Here is a 14,272-nt window from a genome sequence, read left to right on the forward strand (position 1 = left end):
AGGCGAACTTAAACCTCAGGCGAACTTGTCATCAGGCGAACTTAGCTTGCAGGCGAAGTTCATCAGGCGAACTTAGCTTGCAGGCGAAGTTCATCGCTTGAAGGCGAAGTTGCCCAGATGAAGGCGAAGTTGCCCAGATGTCCGCTGTTTCGGTTTCTGATCAACATTTCGGGCGATTTTAACACCCATGTTAAGGTTCAATACCACCCACTACACTTCCCGATCATTTTCGGTCGTTTATACACTAAAAGCTCGGATTTTTAAACTTCCAAGATCAAGAATCATACCTTTTGAGCTTGTTTGGATCTCGTTTATCTTGGTATCACCACTAATCTTTCTCTCTTACCCGGACCTCGCTCGATCCTTCCTTCTTTCTCGGCCCGGCCGGCGGCGGTTTTGGGTGTGCTTGGTGTGTGTGTATGTGTGTGTTTAGGAGAGTGGGGGAAAATGAAGATATTTTGGGATTTTGGGGGTATTTATATCCCTGAAATCCCATTCTCATTTAACCCATCTCAATTAATCCAAGTCCAAGACCCGCTCCTTCCCCGACATTAATCAATTACGCGAAATCACTAAACATAACTTCCTTTATTCAACATTATAAATTTTAGGATGTTACAGTTATGTATGGTCGTGCCTAAGGGCATATCGGTTGAAGTAGATTCTTCTTTTTTATCAATCAAAACCCCTTCCCAAACTGTACAAGCTTCTTCCAAAGCATACGGCTTTCTAGATGTAGATGGTGATATCTATACAGATGGATCTTATATATATGGTATAATGAAGTACCACATGGGTGGATATATAGGAATCAAAATCTGCCGAATCACTCATTTTATGATCTTCTACATCCTAGGTCTTCCCGTTCCATCATCTGGCTTATGTTCTTCATGTAGCATTCAGACCGAATGACTCTATGAAATTACGTTGATACTTCCACATATTATGGGTAACGTAGGAGACATCTCTATTTTTCCCCCGGGGAATATTTAGAATTACCACTGCTTAGCTTTCAATTCGCCTCTGACCATCAAATGAAATGTGAATAATCCGTCCTCTTCTCTTTGAAAGAAGGGGCGCTTCCGGTTCTGTCGGTGCTTGAAACAATTTTGTCTTCTCCATATTACTACATTAACGCATTTTCAGATGGAATGAAAATAAGTTGTTGTGAACTTGTGATACCACAGTGTTATATATAGGGAGGTAACCGTGTTTTATTTTTGCTAATTGTTTGATAAATATAGAAGTTGTTTTGATTTTTGAAGGTTTTTAATTTTAGGATTACTATACATAAATGTAATTAAATGAAATAAACAGTTGTAATTCTATTTTGAGAATATATTTAATCTTTAGTCAAACCGTGTTAAATTAATGTTTATGTTAACAAAAAATTGTAAAGCGTAAACTGAGATTTTTGCTAAAATAAGACTTTGAAGTTATAAACATTTATTTTCAAAAAGTTTGATTAATCGTTTGAATTTGAAACTATGGATACATATAAAATCAACTGTTTTAAAAGATAATAATAATAATAATTTAAATTCTACATTAATCTTATAATTTAAATGTCCATATTGATTGACATAAATATATATATATATATATATATATATATATATGTTAATATGCTAAAGTGAATATATATGAAGAAACAACCAAACAAACAAAATGCTTACCTCCATTAAAAATTTAACAAACAGGTATGGCAAATGCGGTAAGCAGCAAAAATAAAATTAGGAAAAATAAGTAAAGTAACTAAAAACATATATTAGTAATAGAGAAATTCAATTGTTGTTGTTAGGGTAGATATAACAGCCTAAAGAATCTCAATCTCTACCAAAATTCTCGAATTTCAAGTTAACGACACATATGAAAACAATTAAGAAAACTAATCTTATGTGAGTAACATTTGAAGACCACACTTGTGTATTACCTAAAATTATCTACTTGACCTAAATTCAACAAATATTTCATAATAAAAGCCAAAAGTAGTAATAAACTACATCAATTCATAAAAAAGTAATAAGATTCATTACTTCAACCTGCAAATTGGTATAAAACTGTCAAAACTTTCAAAAAAACCCCATACTTGCAACAATGCAATAACTCTCTGGTGGCTAGGTAATCAACAATACAATTATTTGAGCTCATCAACAATAATATTGTAATTTAAGGGTAAGAAAAACATTAATCGTGATGATTGTTCAAACGAGCTTCATACAAAATTCGATTCCGACATAAATATTAAAAGGAACTGATTTGCTAGAAATTCAACGTCACAAATATAACACGAAAACTGAAACCGACGCCAATAATAAAACATAATATTCAGTTATACCTGACAGCTAAAGGTTAATCAATTTGATCTTGTTTGGATTGAAGGGCAACCTATGAGCAATGTTGTTTAGATCCAAGAGAAACCCTAATTCGATTAACAGATGAAATTCAAAATAAGCCTTTAACCATAAAGCAATTAAAAAATATATCGATTAGATGGAATCACACCTGAAATCGATTTGATGTTGACGAAAAAGATCGATGCGTGGGAGACAGAGGGAAGAGAATATAGCTACGGTTCCTAGAGGTGCACAAAAAACCCGTACCCGGAACCGGACCCGATAAAAATACCTGGAACCGGTTTTTTTATACCCGGGTATTCTATACCCGAAACCGGAACCGACCCTACGCATAGGGTATGGATAGGGTCTGCATTTTGAGGTCAATACCCGTACCCGGAACCGTACCCGATTTATACCCGTAAATACCCGGACCCGGTCATACCCTATACCCGATACCCAGTTATACCCGATACCAATTTTCTAATACCTGAAATAACACATGAGTTTTTATAGTATATTTTTATGTTTACTTTACAACTTTTATGTTTAAGTTTTTGTAAAATGTATATTACTAAGTAAATAATTTGTAATTAAGTTGATATATAGTTTAATTATTTTTATACATTAATAAGCAAATTTAAATTTTAAACAAATTAAAAATGTATAAAAAAATTACAGATTCAAAACCGGTATTAATACCCGGTCGTACCCGGACACATACCCAGTTCCAGTACCCGAACCCGATCATACCCTACCCGGGTACATAGGGTTGAGTTTTTCTCCTCAATACCCTACCCGAACCCTACCCGATTTCTCTCAATACCCAAATTTCCAATACCCGATCATTCCCGAAACTGGTCCATACCCGAACCCGGGTATTAGAAAAAACCCGATTTGTGCACCTCTAACGGTTCCTAGGGAGAGAAAGCAGGGGGTAGATATATTCTAAATGGGTTGAAAGAGAAATGAAGGAGCATATGTATTGATTTAATAGTATTGTTAGATTTGTATTTCAACTAATTGAACATCAGTAGTCCTTGGTTGGTTGGCAATTGTTGCATTTGTTAAGTTTCCATCTCGGGATTGTGCCAGGTTCAATTCCCATCATTAACATCATTTTTGATTTAATAATATACAAGATAGGAAAGGAAATAGATGACTTGGCAATGATGTAACATTGATGTGAAAAGGCTAGTTGAATGACATGTGGACAAATGATGTGAAGATGCTAGTTAAATGACACGTGAACAATATGTATTGCTTTAATAGTATTGTTAGATTACCCTGAACTTACACGACATTTTACAAGGACACATGTCCCCCCCCCCCTCCCAAAAAAAAAAATAAAACAATAACATATTATGTTAAAAGAAACCAAATAACACCATAGTTGCTCTAACAAGGGTGGAGGGTGTGTGTGGGAGGGAATGGGGTGAGGAGACTGATGTGGTTATGATGTTAGTGTGGGAGAGAGACGTGCGACATGATGGCAGACCTGGTTGCCATCCATTGGGAGGGTTGAGGTTTGGACGTGATGTAAGTCGGACGACACCCTCCACCTTAACTCCTTAAATAAAACGAATTAAGCATGACATCTCTAATGACTAATACATGTTCTCGAGTCACATATACATATATATCTAGTGGTGGAGGTGATTCTCAAAGGTTTACATCTAGAGAGGGGTTGTAAAATATCATCCATATATATGTGTGAGTGTGAGTGTGAGTGTGAGTGTGTGTGCGCGTACGTGTGTATTAACAATCTAATTCACTCCTAAGTCCTAAATATATGTGTTGTGGGAGGGGTGAAGGGGCGTTGGGGTGAAGGGTTGAAGACTATCGCAAGTGTAGGGTGATGTTTAAGTTATATTTTTTAATTAACAATTAGTACACAAATCAATCATTTAGTTATTCTAGGCAATTTCTTTTTTCTATTTCTTATTACTCATCTCTATCACATTTAACGTGCATATTATTCTGTTACAAAGGTAAAATCCCTAATACAGACGTGACATCTATGTAAAGAAAAGTTACTTTTTGGTTTTACACTTTATGTTGCTAAGAGATATGAGTTAATCCCTAACGCTACCAACACCGGTGGTCTAGTTGTATATCTACATTATATAAATACATGAAAGGAGGACAAATTAAGACACTTTGATAGCGTGTGGTATGCAGGAATGACAATGGGGGATATAGTAATTCATTGCGTGATAATGAAAACAAGTGGTGTTTGGTTGCTCATTAGAATGAAATCATCAATTACATATGGAATCTCATTCCATCAAACTATTCCTTCCTACCCTTTTTCTGTTATTGATCATTCAATTCCCTTCGCCATACTTTCTCTAAACCACCACCACCTAAACACAACAACCACCACCATTACCATCGTCGCCACCATCACCACCACCACCACCACTGCCATCATCGTCGTCGCCACCACCACCTCCGTCGCCTCCACCACTGCCATCATCGTCGTCGCCACCACTACCTCCGTCGCCACCACCACCACCACTGCCATCATCGTCGTCGCCACCACCACCACTGCCATCATCATAGTCGCCACCACTACCTCCTTTGACACCACCACCACCGTAATCACTATGGTCCACCACCACCACCGTAATCACTCAACTATAAGAGTGTATTTATTATTTCTATTTCATTTCCATAATTGTTTTTGGATACCAAACATAAAGTAATAACTCATTTCATTTTCATATGTTAACCAAACAAGACAAAGAAATTGTATGATCCATTTCATTCACTTGTCCATTTCATTTCTTCTTTTATTCCATTTACTCTTCATTCCATTACGTCCAACCAAAAATACTCTTTGAGATTAAGCAATTTACAAATTAACAAACATATTATACAACATACAAAGCATGTTAAAAAGAGTAAAATGGTCTATTGAAAATATTCAATAAATTTCTTAAAAATAGTTATAACTTTGGTCCTTTAACTTTTAATCATATATTCTTTTTAAGTTCACATTTAATCTAACTTCCACTCACGACTTTTAAATGGTTGTGATTTTTTCATACGTAAATATACATTTTTTTAAAATGATACCATAAAAACGAGAGTTTTATTCTCTTTAATCTGAGTATGATATTACTATAGTTTTTTAGTTAAAAAAATTAACATTTTATTCGTAGCGGTTTTTAGTCACTGAAAACCAAAACAAAACCGTTAAAAATTTAAACCAATGTGTTCTCGCTGTATCGCAGCGACAACCGTGTTATAATTATTTATTTAATTTTTTTTGTAATCGTTATTTATTTGTGACCATAGGCAATGTGCGTTTGACCATGTCCCAAAGTTCTCTATTAGGGCGGTATAAACCGGAGACCCTGATAGTGTTTGGGTATATCGAATTTGATTCTCATTATCTGCTTTGTAATGTAGGCCTATAAATGGATTAGACGAACACGAAAGAAACTTGTGACCGGTAAAGAAGTTTGTATGTGGCGTGAGACCGCTAATCTTTCACTCAAATGCTTAGCAAACATTATGGCTCTGCCCTCGTAGCCGCTGCAGGAATCTTAAACAAGCCAGAGCTCAAGCTCGAGCCTAATTTGAAGCCCAGACCAGTAATCTGCAGCCCGTGTTACTTTCCCGGTTCAGAGGTTGATCTACAGATATTATATTATATGTATATGAACATTAACTTATAATCTTATACACTTGCATGCTTAAAGTTATATATGTTTTTAAACCATTGAATTAGCTAGCTTTATAATTATAAGTTTTATGCATAGAGTTTATTAATTAACTATGATGTTACATGTTGCAGATTGAATCACAAGTTGCTGGAGTATACACTCCTGTTCATGATTTAGCATTAGGCTTTGATGATTAAATCCTCTAGTCAATCCTTAGTGTACAAGTAAAATGTGTGTTAATTTATGAATAATACAAGTAAAATGTGTGTTGGTGTGAAACTGGAGTTCTTAAGTTGTACTTGTAATTTTGTTGTTGTAGAGTGTTTGTATTTACTTTGACATGTTTTGATACATTGTTGTAAATATATTTGTTTTTATTGAATTAATAATGAAGTTGGAAACAACTATATTTGATTTAAAGTTATATATCTATAGGTTTTTTTAATTGTTGTAAATATATTTGTTTTTATTGAATTAATTATGAAGTTGGCAACAACTATATTTGATTTAAAGTTATATATCTATAGTTTTTTTTAAAATACATGTTTGCTTCAAGTTTCAGTTGAATTAATTGTTTTTTGGGTTTTAACCAAAACCGACCTAATTTAGTTCAATTCGGATTTTGATTATGATTAAAAAATATTTCAAATTCAAACAACTGAATACGATAATAGAACCAATGAACACCCTAATAAATGTGTTAAAAAGTGGAAAAAAAAACTTCCTTGAAGGGCATTAGTATGAATCATTTATTTATTTTTTTCCGATTTTTCTCACATACACAAACTGACTCGATATCGACTGCGTCCTCGTTGCATCGCACAGGTTTCCTACTAGATTTTAAGATGTACTTTGGGTTGTTATAATAAAAGTTTTGGTCTTTATGTAAAGAGCTCTAACTAAACAAATTAACACGAAATAGTTAGGAGGGGTAAGATAGTCATGTTACACAGTTATTCAGAGGTCCAATCAAACAGACTTTAACTAGTTCAGGTTCAGAGTCTCTTAACCATTTAAACCTCTTATTCATCATTCAGCACTTAATGATCCAGCACTTGCCAAACAGCCCCCTTAGTAACAAGTAACATGATTGATGTGGGTTTAAGTTAAAGTAAGGCAATGATTATTCACACACCCTTTTAACATACATGTTATCTCTGTATACACCCTGTAAAAATGTGGAAGAATAACACGTACTAAAAGTAACTCCGATGATGATTGTTAAAAGCTTGGGTGTCAGTTGATGATGCCTGCCGAGAGCATCTGTCTGTGTCTCTGTGTGTGTATGAATAAACACAACACAAGACACTCGTTCGTTCTGCTTCTGACTTTATATTATAATTATATCTTTCCCCCAACTCCATATTTCAGTCCATCAAAATCAACAATGTCATCTGGATCTTCTTCTGAGGATGAGGATGAAGGCATGGATTCATACAGAAAAGGAGGGTACCACGCCGTCAGAGTCGCCGATACCTTCGCCGGCGGCCGTTACATCGCTCAACGGAAGCTCGGCTGGGGCCACTTCTCCACCGTTTGGCTTGCTTATTATCACCCCCAACTAGTAACTCTTTCTACTTCTTTCTTCTTTACCTAATTTACTTATATATATATATATATATATAACTTCCTCCTGTCTCTACATTTCCAAATACATTTTAATTATCGTTATTTCCAAAGGGGAAATCATTCATTACTAATGAATGAACATGAACAACAAAATCCCTACATTTAGTAAACTTAATATCAATGTTACTTACTTCTAGGATTTATTTGCAGACTAAATATTATTCAATGCCTAAATCTCAATATCTGATGCAGAAATACGTCGCCCTCAAGATCCAGAAAAGCGCACCCGAATTCGCTCAATCCGCCATCCATGAAATCAATATTCTTTCTGCACTAACCCAACACGACCCCGACAACAGAAAATGTGTAATACGATTACTAGACCACTTCAAGCACACCGGCCCAAACGGTCAACATTACTGCATGGTCTTCGAACTTCTCGGTGACAGCATTCTCAAACTAATCAAATACAATCGTTACAAAGGCCTTCCCTTAAACAAAGTAAAAGACATCTGTAGATGCATACTAACCGCACTAGATTACATACACAGACAACTTGGTATAATACACACTGACCTAAAGCCCGAGAACATACTTCTTGTTTCCACCATAAACCCTTCAAACGACCTGGTTCGGTCTAAAACATGCCCCATTGTTAGCAAACCCGAGGGGGGTGTGAATAATGGTGGTGGGTTGGTTGTGAATGCTATTGAGAGGAAGTTAAAGCAGAGGGCTAGACAGGCGGCTGCTAGGATAACTGCAAGAAGGGCTTCGTTGGGAGGCGTGCGGCCCGTTACAAAGGATGACAGGTGTCTTGATGGGATTGATTTTAGGTGTAAAGTTGTGGATTTTGGTAATGCGTGCTGGGGTAACAGACCGTATGCGGATGAGATTCAAACAAGGCAGTATAGAGCACCTGAAGTTATATTGCAGTCGGGGTACTCGTATTCGGCCGATATGTGGTCGTTTGGTTGCACCGTGTTTGAGCTTGCTACTGGTGAGATGATGTTTGCCCCCAAAACCGGACAAAGTTTTAGCCAAGACGAGGTATTTGGAATTTCGTTTTAATAAATTATCTTTTGTCTAGAGGTAGTAGCAACTTCGACACGCTTAGTTATGAATGGGTTAATATGATAATATCTTTCGGGTTGGATACACCAGTTACTCGATTGCTATGTCTAGTCGTATCTGACTTTAGGGCTGTAAACGAGCCGAGCCAGGGTGGGCTCTGGCTTGGCTTGTTTACAAACCGAGCTGGCTCGGCTCATCAAAAGCTTGAGTCGTATCGCTGATTTTTTATATTTTACACGCATATTGATATATATAGAAACTAAAAGTAATATTCATGACATAAACATAATCCATAATTTATAAACTACAGAATTCATAATTTGTAATTTTGTATATACTAAGAAATGGGTTATACTTTAAATATATTAGAATTTGGGCCTTACTTATTAAACAAGCCAAACTAGAATTTTCAATGATTTTGTTTTTATTAAAACATGTCATACCGCTATATAAATTTGCGCTATATTTAAACAAGTTAGTTTTGAGCGAGCGCAAGATTTTTGGACAGCCTTGTCTGACTCTATATTAATGTTTCTGCCCGTTAACTGAAAATGGCTAGATTTAGTGTTTTTCGGCTTTCATTAGTGGCCAAAATGGTAAAGCAACCCAACGCTTATAGGTCGTCAACAGTTTATGAACACCCTTAGATATTATTGTGATTTGGTGATCTGGAATGATTACAGGACCACCTTGCTTTAATGATGGAGATGCTCGGGAAGATGCCACGAAAGGTAATAAATAACTAATTAACTAACAGCAGTCTATTAGTAGTCCTAAATATATGTGTTGTGGGAGGGGTGAAGGGGCGTTGGGGTGAAGGGTTGAAGATTATCGCAAGTGTAGGGTGATGTTTAAGTTATATTTTTTAATTAACAATTAGTACACAAATCAATCATTTAGTTATTCTAGGCAATTTCTTTTTTCTATTTCTTATTACTCATCTCTATCACATTTAACGTGCATATTATTCTGTTACAAAGGTAAAATCCCTAATACAGACGTGACATCTATGTAAAGAAAAGTTACTTTTTGTTTATGTTTTTATAGTATATTTTTATGTTTACTTTACAACTTTTATGTTTAAGTTTTTGTAAAATGTATATTACTAAGTAAATAATTTGTAATTAAGTTGATATATAGTTAATTATTTTTATACATTAATAAGCAAATTTAAATTTTAAACAAATTAAAAATGTATAAAAAAATTACTGATTCAAAACCGGTATTAATACCCGGTCGTACCCGGACACATACCCGGTTCCAGTACCCGAACCCGATCATACCCTACCCGGGTACATAGGGTTGAGTTTTTCTCCTCAATACCCTACCCGAACCCTACCCGATTTCTCTCAATACCCAAATTTCCAATACCCGATCATTCCCGAAACTGGTCCATACCCGAATCCGGGTATTAGAAAAAACCCGATTTGTGCACCTCTAACGGTTCCTAGGGAGAGAAAGCAGGGGGTAGATATATTCTAAATGGGTTGAAAGAGAAATGAAGGAGCATATGTATTGATTTAATAGTATTGTTAGATTTGTATTTCAACTAATTGAACATCAGTAGTCCTTGGTTGGTTGGCAATTGTTGCATTTGTTAAGTTTCCATCTCGGGATTGTGCCAGGTTCGATTCCCATCATTAACATCATTTTTGATTTAATAATATACAAGATAGGAAAGGAAATAGATGACTTGGCAATGATGTAACATTGATGTGAAAAGGCTAGTTGAATGACATGTGGACAAATGATGTGAAGATGCTAGTTAAATGACACGTGAACAATATGTATTGCTTTAATAGTATTGTTAGATTACCCTGAACTTACACGACATTTTACAAGGACACATGTCCCCCCCCAAAAAAAAAAAAATAAAACAATAACATATTATGTTAAAAGAAACCAAATAACACCATAGTTGCTCTAACAAGGGTGGAGGGTGTGTGTGGGAGGGAATGGGGTGAGGAGACTGATGTGGTTATGATGTTAGTGTGGGAGAGAGACGTGCGACATGATGGCAGACCTGGTTGCCATCCATTGGGAGGGTTGAGGTTTGGACGTGATGTAAGTCGGACGACACCCTCCACCTTAACTCCTTAAATAAAACGAATTAAGCATGACATCTCTAATGACTAATACATGTTCTCGAGTCACATATACATATATATCTAGTGGTGGAGGTGATTCTCAAAGGTTTACAACTAGAGAGGGGTTGTAAAATATCATCCATATATATGTGTGAGTGTGTGTGCGCGTACGTGTGTATTAACAATCTAATTCACTCCTAAGTCCTAAATATATGTGTTGTGGGAGGGGTGAAGGGGCGTTGGGGTGAAGGGTTGAAGATTATCGCAAGTGTAGGGTGATGTTTAAGTTATATTTTTTAATTAACAATTAGTACACAAATCAATCATTTAGTTATTCTAGGCAATTTCTTTTTTCTATTTCTTATTACTCATCTCTATCACATTTAACGTGCATATTATTCTGTTACAAAGGTAAAATCCCTAATACAGACGTGACATCTATGTAAAGAAAAGTTACTTTTTGGTTTTACACTTTATGTTGCTAAGAGATATGAGTTAATCCCTAACGCTACCAACACCGGTGGTCTAGTTGTATATCTACACTATATAAATACATGAAAGGAGGACAAATTAAGACACTTTGATAGCGTGTGGTATGCAGGAATGACAATGGGGGATATAGTAATTCATTGCGTGATAATGAAAACAAGTGGTGTTTGGTTGCTCATTAGAATGAAATCATCAATTACAAATGGAATCTCATTCCATCAAACTATTCCTTCCTACCCTTTTTCTGTTATTGATCATTCAATTCCCTTCGCCATACTTTCTCTAAACCACCACCACCTAAACACAACAACCACCACCATTACCATCGTCGCCACCATCACCACCACCACCACTGCCATCATCGTCGTCGCCACCACCACCTCCGTCGCCTCCACCACCACCACCACTGCCATCATCGTCGTCACCACCACCACCTCCGTCGCCTCCACCACTGCCATCATCGTCGTCGCCACCACTACCTCCGTCGCCACCACCACCACCACTGCCATCATCGTCGCCACCACCACCACTGCCATCATCATAGTCGCCACCACTACCTCCTTTGCCACCACCACCACCACCGTAATCACTATGGTCCACCACCACCACCGTAATCACTCAACTATAAGAGTGTATTTATTATTTCTATTTCATTTCCATAATTGTTTTTGGATACCAAACATAAAGTAATAACTCATTTTATTTTCATATGTTAACCAAACAAGACAAAGAAATGGTATGATTCATTTCATTCACTTGTCCATTTCATTTCTTCTTTCATTCCATTTACTCTTCATTCCATTACGTCCAACCAAAAATACTCTTTGAGATTAAGCAATTTACAAATTAACAAACATATTATACAACATACAAAGCATGTTAAAAGAGTAAAATGGACTATTGAAAATATTCAATAAATTTCTTAAAAATAGTTATAACTTTGGTCCTTTAACTTTTAATCATATATTCTTTTTAAGTTCACATTTAATCTAACTTCCACTCACGACTTTTAAATGGTTGTGATTTTTTCATACGTAAATATACATTTTTTTAAAATGATACCATAAAAACGAGAATTTTATTCTCTTTAATCTGATTATGATATTACTATAGTTTTTTAGTTAAAAAAATTAACATTTTATTCGTAGCGGTTTTTAGTCACTGAAAACCAAAACAAAACCGTTTAAAATTTAAACCAATGTGTTCTCGCTGTATCGCAGCGACAACCGTGTTATAATTATTTATTTAATTTTTTTTGTAATCGTTATTTATTTGTGACCATAGGCAATGTGCGTTTGACCATGTCCCAAAGTTCTCTATTAGGGCGGTATAAACCGGAGACCCTGATAGTGTTTGGGTATATCGAATTTGATTCTCATTATCTGCTTTGTAATGTAGGCCTATAAATGGATTAGACGAACACGAAAGAAACTTGTGGCCGGTAAAGAAGTTTGTATGTGGCGTGAGACCGCTAATCTTTCACTCAAATGCTTAGCAAACATTATGGCTCTGCCCTCGTAGCCGCTGCAGGAATCTTAAACAAGCCAGAGCTCAAGCTCGAGCCTAATTTGAAGCCCAGACCAGTAATCTGCAGCCCGTGTTACTTTCCCGGTTCAGAGGTTGATCTACAGATATTATATTATATGTATATGAACATTAACTTATAATCTTATACACTTGCATGCTTAAAGTTATATATGTTTTTAAACCATTGAATTAGCTAGCTTTATAATTATAAGTTTTATGCATAGAGTTTATTAATTAACTATGATGTTACATGTTGCAGATTGAATCACAAGTTGCTGGAGTATACACTCCTGTTCATGATTTAGCATTAGGCTTTGATGATTAAATCCTCTAGTCAATCCTTAGTGTACAAGTAAAATGTGTGTTAATTTATGAATAATACAAGTAAAATGTGTGTTGGTGTGAAACTGGAGTTCTTAAGTTGTACTTGTAATTTTGTTGTTGTAGAATGTTTGTATTTACTTTGACATGTTTTGATACATTGTTGTAAATATATGTGTTTTTATTGAATTAATAATGAAGTTGGAAACAACTATATTTGATTTAAAGTTATATATCTATAGGTTTTTTTAATTGTTGTAAATATATTTGTTTTTATTGAATTAATTATGAAGTTGGCAACAACTATATTTGATTTAAAGTTTATATCTATAGTTTTTTTTAAAATACATGTTTGCTTCAAGTTTCAGTTGAATTAATTGTTTTTTGGGTTTTAACCAAAACCGACCTAATTTAGTTCAATTCGGATTTTGATTATGATTAAAAAATATTTCAAATCCAAACAACTGAATACGATAATAGAACCAATGAACACCCTAATAAATGTGTTAAAAAGTGGAAAAAAAAAACTTCCTTGAAGGGCATTAGTATGAATCATTTATTTATTTCTTTCCGATTTTTCTCACATACACAAACTGACTCGATATCGACTGCGTCCTCGTTGCATCGCACAGGTTGCCTACTAGATTTTAAGATGTACTTTGGGTTGTTATAATAAAAGTTTTGGTCTTTATGTAAAGAGCTCTAACTAAACAAATTAACACGAAATAGTTAGGAGGGGTAAGATAGTCATGTTACACAGTTATTCAGAGGTCCAACCAAACAGACTTTAACTAGTTCAGGTTCAGAGTCTCTTAACCATTTAAACCTCTTATTCATCATTCAGCACTTAATGATCCAGCACTTGCCAAACAGGCCCCTTAGTAACAAGTAACATGATTGATGTGGGTTTAAGTTAAAGTAAGGCAATAGTTATTCACACACCCTTTTAACATACATATATATTATCTCTGTATACACCCTCTAAAAATGTGGAAGAATAACACGTACTAAAAGTAACTCCGATGATGATTGTTAAAAGCTTGGGTGTCAGTTGATGATGCCTGCCGAGAGCGTCTGTCTGTGTCTCTGTGTGTGTATGAATAAACACAACACAAGACACTCGTTCGTTCTGCTTCTGACTTTATATTATAATTATATCTTTCCCCCAACTCCATATTTCAGTCCATCAAAATCAACA

At 35.4% G+C, this 14,272-nt stretch overlaps 1 protein-coding gene across 1 annotated transcript; it reads left to right on the plus strand.

The window, feature by feature from the left end:
* Window positions 1-7,281: 7,281 nt before the first annotated feature.
* On the plus strand, window positions 7,282-9,404 carry LOC143599324 (uncharacterized). The gene is made up of 3 exons (XM_077077311.1): window positions 7,282-7,574; window positions 7,832-8,626; window positions 9,334-9,404. The coding sequence occupies exons 1-3, from the start codon at window positions 7,296-7,298 to the stop codon at window positions 9,394-9,396; spliced, it is 1,137 nt and encodes a 378-aa protein (XP_076933426.1). The 5' UTR covers window positions 7,282-7,295; the 3' UTR covers window positions 9,397-9,404.
* The last annotated feature ends 4,868 nt before the right edge of the window (window positions 9,405-14,272 follow it).

The sequence above is a fragment of the Bidens hawaiensis genome, unplaced genomic scaffold (assembly GCF_021521415.1).
Source record: "Bidens hawaiensis isolate Kalapana, Puna unplaced genomic scaffold, B.hawaiensis_p1.1 tig00001920_1, whole genome shotgun sequence".
NCBI lineage: Eukaryota > Viridiplantae > Streptophyta > Magnoliopsida > Asterales > Asteraceae > Bidens > Bidens hawaiensis.